The 20,228-nt window shown below is 37.1% G+C and overlaps 1 protein-coding gene across 4 annotated transcripts in view; it reads left to right on the top strand.

The window, feature by feature from the left end:
- Nucleotides 1–8,662: 8,662 nt before the first annotated feature.
- DCUN1D4 (DCN1, defective in cullin neddylation 1, domain containing 4) overlaps nucleotides 8,663–20,228 on the top strand; it is a 29,318-nt gene continuing 17,752 nt past the window's right edge. The window contains exons 1-4 of one of the 4 annotated variants that reach the window (XM_009335150.1): nucleotides 8,663–8,984; nucleotides 9,937–9,976; nucleotides 16,013–16,042; nucleotides 17,339–17,453. In XM_009335150.1, coding sequence (XP_009333425.1) covers nucleotides 8,832–8,984; nucleotides 9,937–9,976; nucleotides 16,013–16,042; nucleotides 17,339–17,453 — 338 coding nt within the window. In that variant the 5' untranslated portion in view covers nucleotides 8,663–8,831. Of the gene's footprint in view, nucleotides 8,985–9,936; nucleotides 9,977–13,908; nucleotides 13,932–16,012; nucleotides 16,043–17,338; nucleotides 17,454–20,228 lie in introns of those variants that run through there. The other 3 variants (XM_009335151.1, XM_009335152.1, XM_009335153.1) reach the window with 3 other exon arrangements.

The raw sequence follows: 20,228 nt of genomic DNA, 5'->3' as shown, positions 1-20,228 counted from the left end.
GAGGGCCGGGGGCCCGCTGCGGCCTGGGGCAGGGCCGTTTGGCTGCGGGACGGGAGTAAGGGGAGATCACGCCGCCTGTTTTGGGTGAGCGTAGGGAGGGCTTTGTCTCTGCAGCATAGTTACTGGCTCTGCTCTCGGAGCAGGCGGGACCGTGTGCTGTAGGCAGGTTTCCTCGCGTGGGGGGATGACACACCTGCGTGGGTGTGGGGTAACTGTGGGGTTCAGGAATAGGCTTCATCCCCGTCCGCTGGAGAGATGAGGCTGTCATCCAGAGCACAAAGCTGTCTCGGCAGAATGATGTTCCCGATTCCTGTGAAATCTCCCAGGAACGTGTTCTCACTGTGCAAGGAGTTGCAGCTCTGAGACACTTTATTGCTGCAGAACTTGCTTATGGGAAAGATGATGAAAATTGAAGCTTTGATCATACGTTAATGAATGATGGTCTGACTTTTGGACAAAGTCCTGAAAGCAATTATGGAAAGAAATGCTGCATAAGACCTGGATTTTCTTGAATCCTCCTGTGTTTCTCAAAATGAGAGATTGGACAGGGGCAGCCTGGTAAAGGCTCTAACTCACAAGGTTATATAATTTCTTTAGTGGTTCTGGTTTATTTTACCTTTATATTTAGGGATCATTATATGTTGGTGGTTAAGGCTGCCATTAAAGCACAAACAGCTGCCTCGTGTTGGAAATGGAAGGGTAATTATTCTAGAAAATACCCTCTGTTCAGTGTCTTTTGTCATGTGCCTTGTCCAAAAAAAAGTGCAGGTCTTCATTGTACACATGTAAGCTACAGTTACAAATACTCCAGCGCTCCCTCATGTAGGTTGTTAAGACTAGTGATTTTTTTTATTTTTCCTTCTAAATTTCTCTGCAGAAAACAAGAAGAGTACTGTTTTTCAGCCTTCAGCTGTTACTGGCTTTTCTTTAAAAATGTCCCTTGGAATGATTGAATCCTCTACCTCAATACTTTTTTTTGTTGGCAGTTCATGGACTTGTATGTGTGTTATTTTAAAAAGGAATGTTTTCCTAAATTAACTAACTTCATTGTCTGTAGCTTTATAGTAGTCGGGTTTTTTTCCTCATTGATTTAAATGCTTGAAACAAGAAGTGTTCAGAGCATATCTTTACACATACAGAAGTTGGCTTATGATTGTTTCTTGACTGAACGTTTCTTTTGGGCCTTTTTTTGATCCTTCTTAGATTCTTACCTGTTCTTATGATATAAACTCCATTAATACATTCTCGCTCAGTCTCAGTTTTACTTTCTGAGACTGAATATACAGCTTTCATGTTATATGAGAAACACTGACCTTCCTTTTTTCTATTGCAAACGTTTGCTTAAAAGTTTCTTGCAACTCCGATAACTATAATTGGAAATGTCTTCTCTGTGCAAGGCCATGCAATAAGTTGAGTTAGGCAGGTAAACAGTCTTCCTCTCACTGCTTCTCTTCATTCTTTTGTATCAGGATGAGATTTCGTTTGTGTAATTGCAGCACTTGATTTAAATTTATTTTTGTCTGAGTAGTTTCTGTGCTAACTTTAAGTGAATTACTAATCCTGTATTTACTTTTTCCCCTCCTTACCTTGGAGAGATTGAAAACAATGACTTTGGGCTTTTTGAAAGCATTATTTGCTATTTTCGTTTGTGTCTTCAAGCAGAAGAGGAAAACTTGCTTAATTTGTCTGTCCTGTGCTTGCCAAAAAGCATTGCACTAGGAAGTACGGTACATCCCATGAAAATGTACAACTCTTGTATCCAATTTAAATATTAGAGCATTTAACAGTGTGGTTATTTTTCTATAATAAGGAAGACTACTAACAAGGACTTCAAGCAAAACCCTTATTTGTGCCAGCATTTTTCTTATATTGTCCAATTAAGTTGTTTTATTTAAAATCATAGGTCTGAGGTTAAATAGAATTTCTACTTCTGGCTAATAAAGAGATAGAAATAACTACCAGTTTGCTCAGTGTTTTTTATATATACCCATAGAGGTGTGTGTGTGTGTATATATATATATAGTTGTGTATATATATATAAAAATATATCTATATTGTTGTTAGAGTTACAAGGCTTTAGCTTGCCCTCGGGAACTGGCCAGTGTGACACATGCTCCTGTGTCACTTGGTGCAGATGTGTGGCTGCACAGACTGTGGGACTCTGTCTACTGCAGCTGCTCATGACTACCCATTAGCTGTAGATTACTGCTTCCCTTGCTTTCCTGGTAAAATGGTTTGTAGGAGCACTCTCTAATCCACTCAGTCAAATGTATCTGGGTTAGCTCTTGCCACTTAAATTGTCTAAACTGGCAGGATTGGGTTTTTGCCTGAAGTGGATTAGGGAGTGCGACCGTGACCTGTGCTGCTGGCAGAGCTGAGGGGTCTGTAACTTTTGGCAGAGAGGAACAAGCAAACAGCTGGGGCAGTAATGCTTTTGACTGGCATAGCTGTTCCTAGGCTGTTGCAGATCCATCGTGACGTATACCAGATCTGCATGGTGCTGGATACCCTAGTAGTGCGCACTTGACAGGGTTGCATTTCTGCTGAATTAGCTAGAGCACGAGATAGAAAGTTTTTATTAGCTTTATGCTCTTTGTAGGGTGACAGATGACACCTAATCTGGCATGAAGTTGAGTAGTGCTGGAAAACAACTCTCAGGCCATAGCAGCTGATGATAAAACTAACTCACTGACACTTTTTTGAATTAATTTGATGGTAGAGTAAAAGACTGGATGAACACTTTGCATCAAATAGGTGAAAATTGGTTCTGTATTAAATGCTTTGTATCTCAATTTCCTACGTTCTTGAATCGTAGACTGAAAGAATGTCTGTTCACAGTCTGAGTAACATGGAATCACTGAAATGCTGTTCGATTTGGTAACACGTGCTTTAGAAATAGAGTTAAATTAGCTCTAGTTATCCACTGCTTTTACTCATTCTTTTCCAACTCCGGCTGGTCACTCCAGCTTTTATTATATTCTGCCAGGAATCTCCATTAGGAATGCCTATCAAATACATTTAGTAGGTACACAAGTGGTATTTGCAGCAACAGAAACAGATGTTTTGCATCAGAAATACACTTAGTGTTAGGCCTTTCCTATAAAAAAACAAACCAAAACACTCAACCAAAACCACCACCACTGCCCCAAAACAAACCCTAAAAACCCCCGTGAGCCAGCGTGCAGGGCTTTTTATCCTATATGTTAGTAGAGCATATGTTAGCATAGCTCTTATTTGTTCAGAGTCAATTTAAGGTAAATGGAAATGCATTCAAACTAAAGTAACAGTTACACAACTTTTGCACTGCTTAAATTGCTCTAAAATTCTTCATGAGCTTTAAACTGCGGTAGCTTTTTTTGTGAACAAGCCTTCAGAGCAGGGTACTTTCTAAATACCTAGGTAGAGTACCCCCCATTTGTTCCTACGGGGGGGGGAAAAGGTTAATGCTTTTCCCTATCTATGTAGCATGCAGTAATTTTAAAATATCTGTTGCAGATAAAGTGAGTGACTGATTACATGTGGTAATACCAAATGTTAGAGTTGAATGTGACTGTTTACCTTAAAATGAGATGTGTTTTTTAGTGTGTTGTCAATTCAACCATATTTTATTGTTTAGGTTTGGTTTTTTGTAGGGTTTGGTGTTTTTTTTTTTTAAATAGCTTAAATCACTCTGATTTGCTTCAGAACATTTAGGCTGTTGTGTTTGGAAAATGTACACAAATTTGTGACTGTGGGTTTGGATACTGCTGGAGTCAGCAGTAGCTCTGAGCTTGGTGCGGCTCTGTATGCATGCGTGCAGGAGAAGCGTACTGCAGCACCATGTCTTTAGCTCTAATGGCTAGGTCCTGTTGCTTCTCAAGCTGGGATGGATCATCCCACTTCTCTTTCCATTTAATTGCATGTTCTCACTGTCCAGGCTGGAATTCGCTTCTATTTTCCTTACTTTCTGAATCATGCCCTGTGTTCAACCCCACCAAATCAAGGGAGACCCTACTTTTCAAGCCTGTTCTCTGCTTCCCCTTGCCCGCATGCTTGCTCTCGCATCACGGACTGGGAGAGAGGGCCCTTCTGCAGGCTACCCCTGCTAAAGGGTGCCACTGCCTGTGCGGATTCGGCTACAGACATATCGGAAATGAATTCTTAATCCTGTCTTTGACAGGAATGCAGAGTCAGCTCCTAGCTGCTCTGTACTGCAGCTTGGGAATCTCAGTTTTTAGGTGTGTAAATGAAAATAAAACTGATGCACGGTTTTCTTTTGTTTTCTGCATTTAGTAAGGAATGTAGAAATTCTGCTTCTTGAACATAAGTATTGAAGGCTTTCACCAAATGTAGGTTTCAGATCTGAACTTCTAAGTTCATTAATCAATATAAATTGTCTTGCTGTTAGGATAATTCTGTAAGTAGACTACAGAGCATGAAATGCTGTAGTTCATAGAAGATTAAACGATTCTTTTTTGGATAAGTAAAGTTTATTTAAAACTAATTAAGATGACAGTACTTTGAACTATTATTTCCAGTCCAGTTTTATTATTTGAAACCAAGGAAACCAATTTTCATTTTCAGGAATGAGTCTGCCTAGTATGTGTTTTCTATCTAATTTTTTTTCCGAGAAGGTTACAGAAAATTACCCACAATATTTGTACTGAGTCAGATATCTCAGCAGTAATAAAAATTAATACTATGACTACTTTCATACTTAATTTTTAATACAGAGTTGTATCTATAGCATTTATATGACATGTCTGTCTGGGCTAAATATTTTTAGACCTACTGTTCCTGTGAGATTTTCTATAGATTTTCTGTTTGCTCAGAAAAATAATCTAGAAGCTTTTAAAGGCAACTTGGAGTCAGCTGCTGATCTGGTTTAGTACTATTGTTAATTTTTTACTAGGTTTTTAGTATATTGTAGTGCACCCTGTAGCTGTGTTTTGTCCAAGCTTTAAAGTGATAATTTTGACAGCAGGAACTAAGTTTAAAGTTTTCATTCAGGCAGGTACATGTCTATGTGTGAGTAGGTGCATAGGCAGAAATAATCTTTTGGGGTTTTTTTAGGTATTCATTTGTGGTTTCATTTGAATAGTTTGGCAACACATCATTCCCTCCAATAAAAAATTGACCTTTAAAGTTTTCTCATTTCAGATAGGAAAGTAGAGTATTCAAGTTCAGTTCACCTGTATCATTTGCTTATATTTAAGATATATTGAGTTTTTTGTTGTTCATTGTATTTCATAGGTTTGTCTTAATGAGGGGGTGTAGAACGATTTTTGTCCAGTTTGTTAGGGAAGCAAGCCCAGCTAGCTGTTGTTTCTTTTGCCTCTCCATAACTGTCAGGTCCGTAGTGTAAACCTTAATCTATAATATTTTAAAAGTTATTTTTAAACTGTTTACTTTTTACTTTTAAATTGTATATGATCGTGACTAATTGACTAACCCAGACTTTAACACTTAACATTAAGTGTTAATGATAAACTGCAGACAAGGTTTAAATTCCATGATATTAGGTTGGCTCTGGCATTTCTTTCCTTTCCGGATTCTGGATTTGCAATTATTTTACTCAGAATTTTTTTTCTTTAGCTGTGACATTCTGAATTATTGCAAAGTATTTAATACCATTTGGAATTTCAGTTGCTTCAATCCTTCCTAAAGATAAGCTAACATCTGCATGAAAAATAATTTAATCGACAACATATGTACACTTGTTTGACATACACCTCTTAAAGTCTTAGCAAACATTCCAGCACATCTTTTTTCAGTATTCATGAAGAAGCAGGTTTCCTTCTTCTGATCCCAGATCAATAAACTGTGTGGTACTTCGCTATAAAATATTTTTTTTCTGCAGGAAAAAAACCCCAAAACATTTTCAGACCAATTCATGTGCTTTGAAAATCTTATATTCAGGTGAAAAATAGCTTCACACATGATGGCTTTCTTCATGTAAAGCTCATACAACCAGCTGTTAAGTGTGTAGCTTCGTGTGGTGTATCACTCTTTTCATAGTGGGGCTTGGATGGACAGTTGATTTGATTTAACACATTGCTGCTGTGTTAAATCAAAGAGAGACTATTTTGCTCCCGCTTGGGAAGGACCTTTCCTGTTTCTTGCTCTAACTCTGCTTATCTGGTGGTGTTACATATCCTTGGTGATCTGATTCAGACCACTGAGCTGGCAGGGTTGGTTGGTTTATATTTTTTGTGGATAAGATTCCTGGGGTAGTGGGCTGACCAAGTGGGTCGGGCAGATGCAACTCGGAGGCTGCATAAGCAAGTGTGGAATTTCGGGAGGTGGAGGGGAGAGACCATGTTCCTGAAGCATACAATTGCAGCCAGCTGTTGAATCGCTTGCTTGTCACGTTGACTATCCCTTTGCTAATTTTCAAGATGGTGTTATCTGAGCATGGGAGGTATTATTTTTTGGACTCTGTTTCTTCAGAAACACTTTTTTCAAAATATGCCTTGTCAACGGTGTAGGATACTTTGTGTATCTTCCCTGTAATATAGATATAGCAAACACTGACCAGTTCAGAAGGTGACCTGAGCTGTAATTTAACTTCCCTGATTCATTGGCTGCTGCTTGTATTTCCTTTTATAACAGTTACTGTAAAAGAAGCCTGTTTTCAGCTTTGGATAATATCCCTACTTTGCAAGCTTCCCCTGTGGAAGAGAGAAAACTTTGGGCTCTGGTCCTCCACACTCATATGGATAAACTAGTTTTTGTGGAACTAAGGTGTGACGCTTGTTGTGTAAGAGCTGTAAGACCATCATAATTATGTAACCTATTTTTGAAGTAACAGCTTAAACTTTTAAGGCTATTTCCAGTGGATGTGTGAAACATACTGGTACGAATGATGTGTTTTGAAGTGCCTAGGAATGTTTTATTTCAAAGGTGATACCTAATATATATAATCCTAATTAAAAAAAAAAAATTATGTTGTTTTTAAGAGTACCATCTAAAATTATTGTTTAATATTAGTTCAGAATAAAATATTTGCTCAGTGTTCTCAGCTTGTTACTTCCAGGTATTACTGGTTTCTCTAAAGACTCGTGTTCTTTGTAGATTTTAGGCTGAGCAACAAGGGAAATTTTAAAATTCATATTCCAGAAAGCTTGGTCTGGTCTGGCAGTTAACAAAATAAATCTTACCTTTTAATCTTGCCCTTCTCAGAATGGCATTTATGTTTTTTTAGTTCCTTTATGTTGAATTGAAGTTTGGCTAAGAAACTCAGGGTTGGTTTTTTTTGCAGAATGGTTCTGCTTAGTATTGTTTGACTAGCAAAAATTGGACTTCATTGAGCACTTAATGCAGGAAAAAAATCTAGCACCCTGTTCAAGATGCAAGATCTTCCTATCTTATCTTGGTAAGAAGATCTGGATTGTCCTTGACTTCATATAGATAAGTATATCTAAAGTTGGAAACTCCATCTTTGGCACTTCTGACTTAGAGAAATTGTATTGCTGTGGTGGTGGATTGGGGGCAATACATTAAGAAATAGGTAGCAATTAGTGAAATGGTACTCTCTAGGTAACATAATAAATGAAATGTATGATTCCTAAAGTAATCATTTGAATTTTTTTTTATTCACCTTGACAAGAGAATTCCATAACGATGTGTGTAACAAGTATACTTACAGCAGGCAGTTCCTTCAGATCCACTTTTTAACTTCATAGCAGTGTGGTTCACTGACTTGGGGATCTGAAATTTAATGATGACTTCTGTTTATCCTTAGATTCTGGGCCATCTTAAGTGTATTTTGAGAGCATTTGCTTGAAATGGTAGGGATGGAAATGTGGGAATTATGTTTTCGACCTTACTTGCGTCTTGTATCAGCTACTGGGCAAAGCCAAATTAAATGTCTCGCAGTAGAAATGCTTTAATGCATTAACTGGATGGTGACACTAGGCACATACAGCTTTTCACGTATGGAAGAATTTTGCTTGTCATATAGTACATGTTTCTAATTAGAGTGTTTTTGCGCACAAGTTCTAGTGGGGGTAGCTAATTTACTTTTAGTTTAAATGGAAATATTATATAGTAGTAGTCTGTTTTTGATCCTTGTCAGCTGGTCTGTGTCCAGCTTCTGAGATTCTTGTTGGTTTGCATGCTCTCTGGCTGGATTACAGTTGATCTTTTTTGTAAATTACTTATTTTCCAGTTTTGTCCTAGACACATTTCTAGCAAAAATAGGGGATTTAAAAGAATAGAGAAAAATTAGTTTGTCACTTTCTTGCAACTGAAGCAAACTCAAGTATTTTATTTTTGGAGCATGGAAGCAAAGTTAACATCTATGCTATGGCTTCTTTCGTGAAGTGTTGGAATATTTTATTTTTGGTTTTATTGGCCCTGGTCTTAACAGCTGCTGTATTGTGACCTTTGGTTTGTTATACAAAAGTCATGTTTCAACTGTGCAAGTGTATTCCAGTCACTTAGTTTTGCAAGGAAATTAGTATAAAGGCAAGTATGTGTGTATTAATAAAATTATCTTTTTTAAAAATTAGCATTCTTAGGAATGATTTTAGAATGTTACATGGTACTTAAATTTGTTTTGGAATAGATGGAACAGAAGGACTGAGTAGCATGGAAATTAAAATGATTCCCAACTGAAAGGAAAAAAAGTTGTAAATACCTATTTTTGATATTTTTTTTTAATATAACTTTGTATTTAGCTATGGTTAGCTATAGTTCTATTTTGCTGAGGGTCATCCATGCCTTAAGAAAAATGCATATGTAGGTTATCTTTTGCAGATTTCACTTACTGATTCCACTTGGTGTTGAAAATGTTGATGCTGAAAAAGTGTTGAGATGGCTTTTATTTTATAGTCATGTGATTTTATTAAATGACCAGAACATATGAAGATCTCGGTTGCTACAGCTGGAAACCAGAGAGTTTAAAACTTTTTTTTTTCCCCCCCCCTCTAGATTTTCAACTGAATTCTCACCTATCAACACTGGCAAATATTCACAAGATTTACCACACCCTCAATAGGCTGGTAATGACTTGCCATTTTCTCTCAGCAGAATAGCTAGGGCTTTAGTCCAGAATGTTTTGTGATTGAAATCATTAAGTTATTACACTTTTAAAACTATGACTGCCTTTTTGTATGAGAGCCTGTTGGTTTTGAATCCATTAAGAGATACGTAGTATTAGTAAAAGGTGAAAGATTATACTCTGGGGGTCAGAGTGGAGTTTGAGCACTGTTCACTGCAACATTGGATTTAGATGTTGTCTCCATAGAAGAAGCTTTCCTAGATTGATCAAATAATTGTAATCATCATCGTTATCCAATTTCTTACCGTTTTTGTGGAAAACATACTGAATGAGCAAGCTGTCCTCTTAGAACCATGCAAAGAGTGAAACAAGATTTTTTTGAAGACTGTTCCTGCTTGTTTGCTGTGCATTTACATTTGTTTTATTGCAACCATAGCTGGAAATGCCGATATGGTTTCTGTTCGTACACTGCAAATTTTGTGGAAGAGGCACTGCCTAAAAAATGGGTTAACTTGTTTCCAAGACTTCAGTTGCTCTTTAATCAGTTTTCTTTAGAACACGTATGTGTGTTTATCCTTAAGCAAAGCCATTTCTGTGGTAAATGGTAAATTCAGTCTTTCTAAAGCTGCATTTATTAATGGAATTGTTCAGTACAACAATGCGAAATTCCCCATCCAATGGATAGTTATTTCCACTCTTGAAACATAGTTTGATATGTTTTTGATAAAAAAAATTCAAAAATTTTTTTTAAATTATTTAAAGATTATCCTTGAACTTTTTAGATAAATTTGCAAAGGTAACTTTTTAGAAAAATATGAACTGAAAACACAAAGGCTTTGCAGTCTTAGCTAGATGCTCCTTAATTAAGATTAATATTAGTATCAAATAAAAAACATTACTGAACAATGAAGATCACCATCTTGTTTAACTGTATCATTCCTACTCTCTTGCAGAATCTGACAGAGGACGTTGGTCAAGACGATCACCAGACAGGTATTTAATAGGGATGTAGTAGAAATAGATTGAAACAATTTAAACGTGCTTCATCAAAGTCTCTCTGACATCACTGAAAATTATATTTGAGAAAGCTAAAGGAGTTTTAGAAAACAAGTGCCAGGATTTTTTAAAGTTTTCTTCAAAATAGGTGTTCGTGCTTTTAATTTATCCAGTTGTGAAGGACTTGCACAGGTTTCAGCAGTATCTGTCATTTTACGATTTCTTAGCATAAGTACTTTAGAAGACTTCATGAAAAATTTCTCTCACTCCTTGGACTCAACCCATTAGACTAGCAGAATATCCGTGTTCTTACAGCGTTTTGACTCTTGAAAGAGCATTAGTGAGAACAGAGCAGAAGCAAGACCTCTTGTGGCTATTGTGATGCCTGTGACCGAGTTTAAATGCTGTGCTCCAAACAACCCAGCTTTTTTCTTGAGTGGTTTTGATGCAGGTTGTTCCTGTTTCTTGTGCGGATTTTCAGTCAGTGTCTAAGGGCTATTTATTAGCCCAAATCTGTTTTCTGTTCAATAAAATGTCATTGGTTTTTGAGGCCTTCATCTCAGGTGCCTGGTACTAGCTTGCTCCCATTCTTGATTCATCAGCATTTGTGCTTTGTGACTTGGTATCTTTCTTGCAACATTTGTTACCTCCTTTTGCACTTGTTACTTATGAGCCGGCATCTTCCTTGATTTCTTTTTCTTCCTTCCTTTCTGTGTTTCAGGCATGATACCTAAGGAGGAAGGAAAATAACTTAATGGCTTCAAGCCCTGATCACTCAGCAGAACTGTTCTTTAAAACTGACCATATCTGTCCTACCATCTGTCTCAAAGTTTTTCTCTATCCTGAGGTGCTGGCTATGTTTGCTGACGTTACCTTGAGTGCTTAAGAAAGTGGAGAGAGTTGTGAGCTCCTGGAGATTTCTGGGACATACTTACAAATCTAGCACACTGTTAGCCTAGAGCAATGAGAAGAGATGCATAGGACTGCATTGTTTGGGATCGGACAGAGCTCACTCGGGGCTGATGTACCCTCCTCCATGCTGTGACAGGTGACTTTGTTTCCTGGTTGAACTATCTATCAAATATTTTCCTTCAGTGTGGTTAGTGATTTGATATTTGAAATTAGCTGATCATGTAAATGAAAAACCTCTGCAAAAGAGGTTGAGGCAAGTAGTTTAAGACAGTCAGAGGTTCTATTGTTGGTATGTTAGAACTGATGTCCTCTCCCATCTCTTGATGGAGACTTGGAATTTTCCCCTTTGTGATCCAGGTGCTCAGACTAAACACAGATACATACTGATTTCATGTATGAAAATACATTCCATAATCTTTGTTTACTTTTGATCACAAGAAGCTGTTGTGAAGTGTTGAGGTAGTCCCTTCTGTCACTAATCAATCAGTAAGAGCAGGCATGCTTAAGGTATTTGGGATTTGTCTTATCTCATCTCTTGCCTAATACTTCTGTCATAAAGGTCAGTATAAAAAATAAGCCTCAGAGCTCTCATTATCTCCATTGGAAGGTGTTTGAGCATGTTATTAGTTTTGATGAACTGCTTTATACTGACACTCATGATTATCCTATTGCCTGCATTGTGTTGTTTGAATTAAGCTGTTTCAAAAGCTTAAACATGCCCATTGAATGAGTTTGGGCACAAAATCCCAGTAGAGAGTGTGATTTTTTATAATAGTTGTAAAAGAACCTTTCAAACCAGGAACAAGTATGAAATGAGAACCAAAAGTAGAGGTTGATACTGGCAGGCTCCTCATCTTCAGATTTCATTCCAGTATTTCTTATACTTTTGCCCTGTTTTATGTCTCCTTGTAGAAGAAGGTGAAGCCCCAATGTTTGCCTAACTTCCAGGAGAATTCAGTCGAAATGTGTGCTTGGTTGTCCTCATATGAGGACAAACACACATGCAAGGAGCTATTTTGGCCATTGTGAATGTAGTACAGGGAAGTGTCCTGTGTCCATTTTGTATGGGACTTAACACTTCTGAAACATCTTGTTGGAGAGCCTTATGTAAATCTAAAAAGAATTACTTCTGCAAATTGTTTGTTTCCAATGTGCTTAAATTTCTGGAACTTCTATTTCCAGTATTACTGGCTACATAGGAAGAAGTGTCAAGACCTATTAATTTTGTTACGCAATTTATAGAACTGCATAGATGCTGTGAATTTGGGATTCTGTCCAGAACTCATTTGAAAGTTACGTTAATAGCTCTTGTCGCAAAAGATTCTTTGAGTGTTGCCAAACCCATCTAAAGATGATTTTTTAGTTTTGAGGTGGGTTTTTTTTTTTTTTTTACACTGCATCTTTTGAAGCAAGCCTTATCCTTAAAGATTACTGTTCGTTTTTTGACATAACTATCCTGATTAATGTTATCACATTGTGGGCCCTGCTTTTGGGATGACTTAATAAATGCATATCTAAATTTGGTTGAGATTTCTAAAAGCTATTTAAAAAACCCAAGTATTTCAATTTTAGGTTAATATTTATAATGAGCTTTTAATGCATATTACATTTATTTCAAAGCAGCTGTTTCTGAGCTAACAATAAATGTACTGGACATCTGAATTACTTCAAGCAAATTGTATCTTTTCTAAGACTAGCCAGATTTCTTTTCTGGAACCAGATCTGAAATGTCTAAGAGCTAGAGGGTGGCAGTTTCAAAATTCCTTCAGTGATTTGGGAGCTGAGATGGACCTCACTTCAAAATTCCAGTCACCTGTAATGATTAGTCTCATAAAATGCGTTACCATTCAGTGTGCATATAAATCTGAAAAATAAGGTAGGCTGTAAATGTGTCATGGGCCTTTGCCTTTTCACCTGTTTGCAGGGGTCAGAAAAGCAGGCGTTCAGATTCTGTAAACAATTTCTTTTTTTTCTAGTATGTATATGCATTAACTTGGAAAACTCTTTCTCCGAAATTTGAAATAATAGTTGTTTTTATGTCGTAACTACAAATACAACAACTTGTTAATAGCTTAAAGTCATGATTTGGTTATTAAGTTGTGACTTGTTTACCTATCCAGACTAAAATGTCTTTAAAAGTAAAAGTACACTTCCTGTTGTCACCTGGCTTGTTTAAAAGAACGAGGTAGTCTTCAACAAAAACAAGGCTTCATTGCTGTTCTTGAAGCTTGGAGGAGGGGGGAATTACTTTTGCCTCTACTATTTTTTTGTTGCTTTAGAGAAGAAAACCCTCTTGAGTCCAAAGCAATTCTGTAAAGTGGAATTCAAGATAGAGAAGATGATTTGTCCTTTTACAAAATTGCAAGTTGTTTGATGTTTTGATGAGTATCTTAGTTTTCTCATCTTGTATCTGAAAAATGATGATTGTTAACTGTGCTTGTGGTGGTCTTGTTGCATCATTAAGCAAGCAGCTATATCTTTCCAATTGCTTCAGCATTCACAGTTTCTAATTATTTTTCCTTTGAAACATGCCTCTACTTAAGCATCAGAAGAGCAAGATTATTCACAGGCATTATCTAGAGAGAAGGTGAAAATTACATGTCTGTAAATCACTTCTATAGGGACACAGCTTGTAGAATTCTTATTTATTGACCTCTGTTTTCTTTTTTTGTTTGTTCTGGTTTTGTTGCTATTCTAGGAGTGTCCCTCCCTTGTGGTGATTATCTTGCATATTGTTTTAAATTTCTTAGGGTGAATTTTAGCGCTTGAGTTGATATTTCCCTTTGGTAGCTTTGTCTCCTGCAAAGTGTCTCCTGTAAATTTGGAAATACTGAATAGAACGTTTGGCAAACAACATTTATACTCGGCAGGCTTTTGGCTGATGGTGGCCTATTCAGCAGCCATTTGGAGGCTCTACCTTGCAAATGCTAGCTTCAATTGTCAAAAAAAACAGTGAGAACTAGGAGGGTTCTGCCAATCTTGAGTTGAGACCCAGGAGTAAGAAACTTTGAAGATAATCACATCAGAGAAGCTGCACTTGGTAAGTAAAGTTCCTGTCAAACTTTGCATGAAGTCAGAGGGAGCTGCATGTTCATTTGCAGATGATCAGACCTTTGAGAAATGAAATTAGTTGTGAAAGGCTAGACCTAGAAATTACATTTAGAATTAGTAAGCTCTGTGTAGGAAAGGTTAATATTGATGCTACTTAGTAAGCTATACTGTAAAACAAGAAATTGCAAGAATTTAAACAAAAAACCCCAACCTCTGATAGTTTTTAGCTTTAGATGGAAATAAAAGATAGAAATATTCTGCTGGTTTAACTTCAGAGTTTGTTACAGGGAAATTATAACTGCCGTTCAAGTTCAATATACTGATTCCAGTAACAAAAGGAAATACTGCTAAAGTAACATTCTTGTACTGTGTTTTTTAGTAGTTTAGAGATCATTCAACAGTTAAAACATAGTGAAGACTTGGTCCAAACCTCAGTTATTAAGATGTTGAGTCTCTGAAAGCATGATATGTTTGTTCACCTGGGGGGGGTGTGTGTTTGTGTGTGAGCGGGGTGTACATCTGCATTTAATAGCCACTTACCAGTTTCTGAGCTATCTCTTTTCTTTCCTTTTCTGTCAGTTTGAGAGCTGCAACTAGATACATTCAAACCAAGAAAGGGCACAAGTTTTTCATGAGTCATTGGAGAAATTGGGTTATGATGAATTCTATTATTGGTTTAAGTCTTTAAAACAAGTTCAGTGATCTTCCTAAAAATGTCATATCATTTAATGAGGAAAAGACTTCAAGCAGGAATTCTTGGGTTAAATTCTTTGGTTTGTATTGGGTTGCAGATCTGACAAAATGATTTTCCTGTTCTATAACTGTTTTATTTTTACTTTTATTTATTTTCATTTATTTTATTTTCATTTTTTGCTATGCTTCTCTCTTCACAGAGGCCTTGCATATGTCTTTTCCCAATCAAATAACCAGTAAACTGGACAAACCCTGGGGGGGGGGTTTGGTGGTTTTTCTTGCATTTTACCAGCATCCAATGCCTGTGGGCATCATAAATAGATTTTTTTTTTTTTTAAAAATAGGCATTTAAAAACTATCAAATTGCTCTCAAAGGAATGAGATAGCTACAGGTTGTACTCAAGTACATACATATTTTCCAAAATAAGGTGTTCATTAGTACACGTTTTCATTTATTAAGCTTAGTGTGTGTCGCTGAGTCGTGTTGGCTGTCTCTAGCCATCTGTTAAGTTCTGCTGTCATCTGAAATGTTTTTAGTTTGTGTAGGTTTTCAAAAAATACTTACTGGCAGAGTTTAGAAACTTGATCTAAAAAGCCATAAAGCATCATACTTTCAATAACTTTTGGGAATACAATTTTGCAGTATCATTAATTTGCAGGCATAATCAGATGGAACAAATGACATTCAGCAGGTCAGGTTTCTTAGTTTCTTTAATCTGGGTAGTAAAATGTATCGGGTGTATTGTGAGTTTTTGGTCTCTGGCTTACCTGTTTCAAATATATCTGATATTTGGTGAGAAGATGATAAATATTGTTAATTTTCTTTTGTAACATTCTGGACAGTGCTCCTGGAAGTATATTATTCTGACACAGCCATTACGATTTTTTCATGTGATAGTAGTTTATGGAGTATAATGCTTGGAAGTTTTTTGATAACTAGTTAAATTATAATTTGAATTTACAATACTCTTAAAACTTTCCTTCTAAAAGATAGTGTAGGTATGGCTATACTTTCCTGGAAGGATGCTGGGGTGGGGGAGCTTCAGGGTAAAAAAAAAAAACAACATATATATATATATATATGGGAAGAATTTCTGAATCGGAAAGAGTATTTCTTGAACTAGAGAGATTAATTTGCTTCTTAATAGAAATGAATATAAAGTTAAGACCAAAGAAGGCATACGAAGTGCAAAAGCTTTATTAGTTGAAACCAAATTAGTTCATCTTGATGTAAAAACTGGTTTGAACATCTTGCCTAATACTAGAAAAATCCATACTTTCATATGCATAATGGTTTCAGTGCATGTTTAAAATAAAGTACATGTAGCAAAGCCTGTGAGGCTGTAAGGTTCCTTACATGTGTTTCTCCTATAACAGGAGAGAGACTTTCAAAGATACGAAGAATAGGTAAGCAAAAGATTGCCGTTAGTATTTGTTGGGAACTGGGCCTCTGATTTCAGTCTGCTCCCTTGGTGTCAAAAAGTAGTCAAAATTTTATTTCTTGCTTCTGTGCTGTGATTTAAAACAAAAGATTTTGTGGGCATCTTAAAGCATAGCTAAACTTGGATGCTGTTGAAGCGAAGAGAAGGTAGCTTAGGCATGCTGGAGTTCTTCATATTTTCTTGCAAGTTTCTTTGGCATCGCTTTGTGTCTGGATTTTTATACCTCACCTCTCTTTCTTTCCTTTTAAAATTCTCTGCGTAACACTTGGAGCTTTGATAGCTCCTTGAGCTGCTCTTACACACACCTTTCTCAGGTGTCAGTGTGGTCTTCAGTATATGAAAGTAGGACAAAATGTTGCCTGGAGTGTTAGCCTACTGTTTTCCTGAAACAGCAAAGGCAATTTAATGACTTGCTATGGTCAAAGGGGTTGGTCCTGTGCTCTTTCTTGTGCTAATGTACAGAAAGTTATTATTCTTTTTTGCTTGGGTCAATTATCTACAGGTTTGGTGAGCTGGATTGGCACACTGAAGAGTCACCAGAGACATAGGAATATGTAGCTGAGAGAAGGGGAGGGAAAGACTGCCACTTGATTAGTGTCAGTGTCTTGAATTGGCTGTTTCCTACTTGGGGACCTTCATTCTTTGAGAACTATCCAGTCCAAATGATACAGCCAGCCACTTGCTTTTTTCCCCTAGTGGTTGCTGAATGTCTCTTCCCCCGTGCCCTGCCCCCCCCCCCCAAAGAAAGAAAATAAAAAAACCCCCAAACCCAAAGAATAAACAAACAAAACTTTTCCTACCCCTTGCTCTCCATATCACAAAAAACTTGGGGCTTAAAAAGGAAAAGGTTCTGTTTTCTAGAGGTAGGTGCTCTGGTTTTTGAGTCACATCTGTATTTCAAAACGTAATTAACAACTTTTAGAAGTTCTGATTTGAATAAATGACTGAAAATAAGGATGCCTTTCTGAGGACTTAAATACTTCTTCAGGATAGTCTCAGTTCTTGCCTTTTGTTAGACTGAGGTAGCACTAGCACTACTGTACATTTTGGTGTAGTAATTTTGGCCTTAACTGAAATCTGGTCATGGAACACCATGTAAAAGTGAGATGGATTTTGCTATTGAAAGGAGACCATTTCTTTTGTAATTTTTAAATCCACTAACTTCTTCCCTTCCCTTTGTAATATGCCTATTAGTGGACACAGTTTGACTGGTCTGCAACAGTTTCATTTCTTGTACTGGTGTTTTTAATTCCCTCTGTAGGAAGTCTCCGGTCTTGCAGTTCATCAGACTGCTTTAGTAAAGTGATGCCTCCAAGGAAAAAGAGGAGACCTGCAGCAGGAGATGATTTATCTGCTAAGAAAAGTAGACATGATGGGTATGTCATCTTACCATGAGCTAAGACTGATGGAATATCTAAAGTTGAATAGCTGATATGATCGTGTTTTTAAATACTAATGGAAATGGTATTCAAATTTGCTTGGTTTCTCAATGTGGAACCATAGCCTGTGATTGAACTGTGGGATATTGATAAGCACATCTAGGTGCAGTTTGCATCTCACCTTTTTCTAGTCTACAAGGAGCTTGTAGGGAACTTCTCCTTGCTCTAGTTTGCCAGCTGTCAAAATAGACATACTTGTTTGTTCAAAAACAACTTGTAAGAGATACAGTAATATCTTCCTGTATACATGCATAAGATCTGGATTGGGTGAACGTTCTCAATCTACAGCTTGTCAGAAAAGTGAATGTAGTTGTAGTCCACTCAGCTCTTACTTGAAGTCCTCCTAGTCTCTCCCTGTCATGGTGTGATTTGATGCTGATCACGTAAAAGAAGCATGAAGATTGCCTAGGCAAGGTGATAGCCAGTGGTTGAGTGGTGATTGAGGCGGTGCTGCTCAGCTTCCCACTGGGCAACAGAAGCGCAAGTGGGTTATAACTGTGTGGACGAGCAGTGTATTCTTTTGGCATAGGTGTTGCATAGCTGAGACTTCTGCAAGTGTTGGATTTTCAGTATGTGTATGTTCAGTCAGCCTCAGTCATTCAGAAACCATCGAATGTGCTCCTTGTGTGTAAGATAGTTGCTATTTATGTGCACTAAATTCATAACTTGTGGGAGTACAGAACTGTACACTCCTGCATGATAGGTGCAGGACTGTCCTGACGTTGAAAAGTGACGTATACAGCTAGGAAGTTTGGTTGCCACTGCGTCAGTCAGTAGAATTTGAGGTCTATTACATTCATGTATTACCGGTGACTCAGAAAACACACGTTTCCGTAACAAGTATCTTCAGGAAGGTAAAAAGATGCATTTCTCTCCTAACTGTCAGCCTGAAATCAGGCTGGGTGCTTTCCTTTTTATTCTCTAGCATGAGTAAGAAAAATGCTGGTAGCCAAATTAAGCCTCTGGTTATGCCTCTATAACTCCATTGTGTTTAATAGGGTTGCACAACTGTAGCTGCACTGGAATTTATTAAATGATCTATTGATGCAGAAGAAGAAAGAGATTTCAACTCTCCCTTTCATTGCTTTGCATACGTAACACTAGCAAGAACAAAAAAGCAATACGTGTTCTTAATATCTTGTGTTGCTTTTCAGAAATAATGAAATATAAAAGCTAAATAGTTGATAGAGGACATTACAGCCTATTCAAAGATACGCATACAATATGGAAGCGAAATGAGGACAGAATGTTTCTAGAATCTGAGTAGAGAGGTTCACAAAATTTAACTCTACCTCCCTTTGCCAAGACACTGATAAAACAAAACAACCCAAACCCCCTCGAAAGTAAGGTTGTCTGTAAGTAAGAGATACTGATTTGTGTAGTTCAGGTAAGAAAATGAGAAACTGATTTCTTACTCTATCAGTAGTGTCTATATATAATAATTTTTAAAAGCTTTTTGAAAGCATAATTTGAAGGATTTTTTTTTTTTTGTATCTGCCTTTCAGTTTATAACTAATGGTTCTAGTCTTCCTTCTACTGCCATGTAAGGCTTTATTAAAAGGAAGACCTCAGCCTGCTTTTAGAGGTGCAGGTGAAACCAGATCTGCCAGTCATGGGCCACAGGGCACTATCCTTCTCTGACGTGGTTCCAATTTTTGTCTGTCTTCCTTCTTAACTTACAAAGGATTTTGGGCTTTCTCTTCTTCCCAGTGTATAAGTTTCTTTTGTTTTGGTCTTCAAGAAAACAGTTTTTATTTCAGCATGACTGGCAATATGAAATAATTTGCTGAACATTCAGGTCAGTCTTGGAGCTCTATTTTCTTTCAAGGAAGGATTTCTTCAAATTTGACTTATGCCCCTGTAACCTTTTGTAAACAAGTTAGACAAAGAGCAAGCTGTCTCCTACTTCCATGCTTGTTTGTCAGGTGGAGCTCATGCCTGTCATGTTTGATCTTTGGAGGTCAGACATCTCAGTTTGTCAAGCAGAAATGAATCTGAAATCAGGAACCTCTACAGCAGTGTGCTGTAGCAGACGTAGTTATTTTGCAAAGCCATTTCCTCTTACATTGTATGCAGAGAATGCTGCATACAATAAAAACTGTGGATAGTACAATGCCAGTTTATGGAATAAGGGGCTTCTAGGCCCAGTTCTTTACCATTGCTTCTGTTTTAGAGGCAGACTTGCTAGAAGTTCCATACTAGTAACTCAGGATAAGCCTTCAAGGGACATTAGCTGGTGTGGATTCTGCATTAAGTGAAAAAGGCAGTCACTGTCTGTTCTTGAATGTCTACTTTCAATGAAAAAAATACGATGTGTGCTCTCCAGAAGAGACTGTATTTCCTAACAGAGATGATTTGTCACTTCAAATGCTTATGGAATGATGTAAGTTTTGTATGTTTCTCAGTTACAGTGGCAAACTTATAAGGGCAACATTAACAAATAAATTCAGTAATTGCGAGTCTCCTGTTTGCTTTCAGTGTGAAAATGTCAGGTAGTAGTCTGAGGATTATCGAAGAGATGTCATCATTAAGTGTTATCACAGCTGAGACCAAAAGCTGATGATTCCTCCTGGTTTGTCCATACAAAGGAATTTTTTTTTTTTTAATCCTTACATGGATAGTTTTGTTGGGTGATATTTTCAGTCTTCACTATTTGTGGTGTGTTCCTATAATCTCTTCAGCTATGATAGTAATATTTTTGAGATATGTATT

Source organism: Pygoscelis adeliae, unplaced genomic scaffold (genome assembly GCF_000699105.1).
Source record: "Pygoscelis adeliae isolate BGI_AS28 unplaced genomic scaffold, ASM69910v1 Scaffold21, whole genome shotgun sequence".
NCBI classification, from domain to species: domain Eukaryota; kingdom Metazoa; phylum Chordata; class Aves; order Sphenisciformes; family Spheniscidae; genus Pygoscelis; species Pygoscelis adeliae.
Note: the sequence above shows the minus strand (reverse complement) of the source record. Positions and strands in the feature narration are given on the sequence as shown.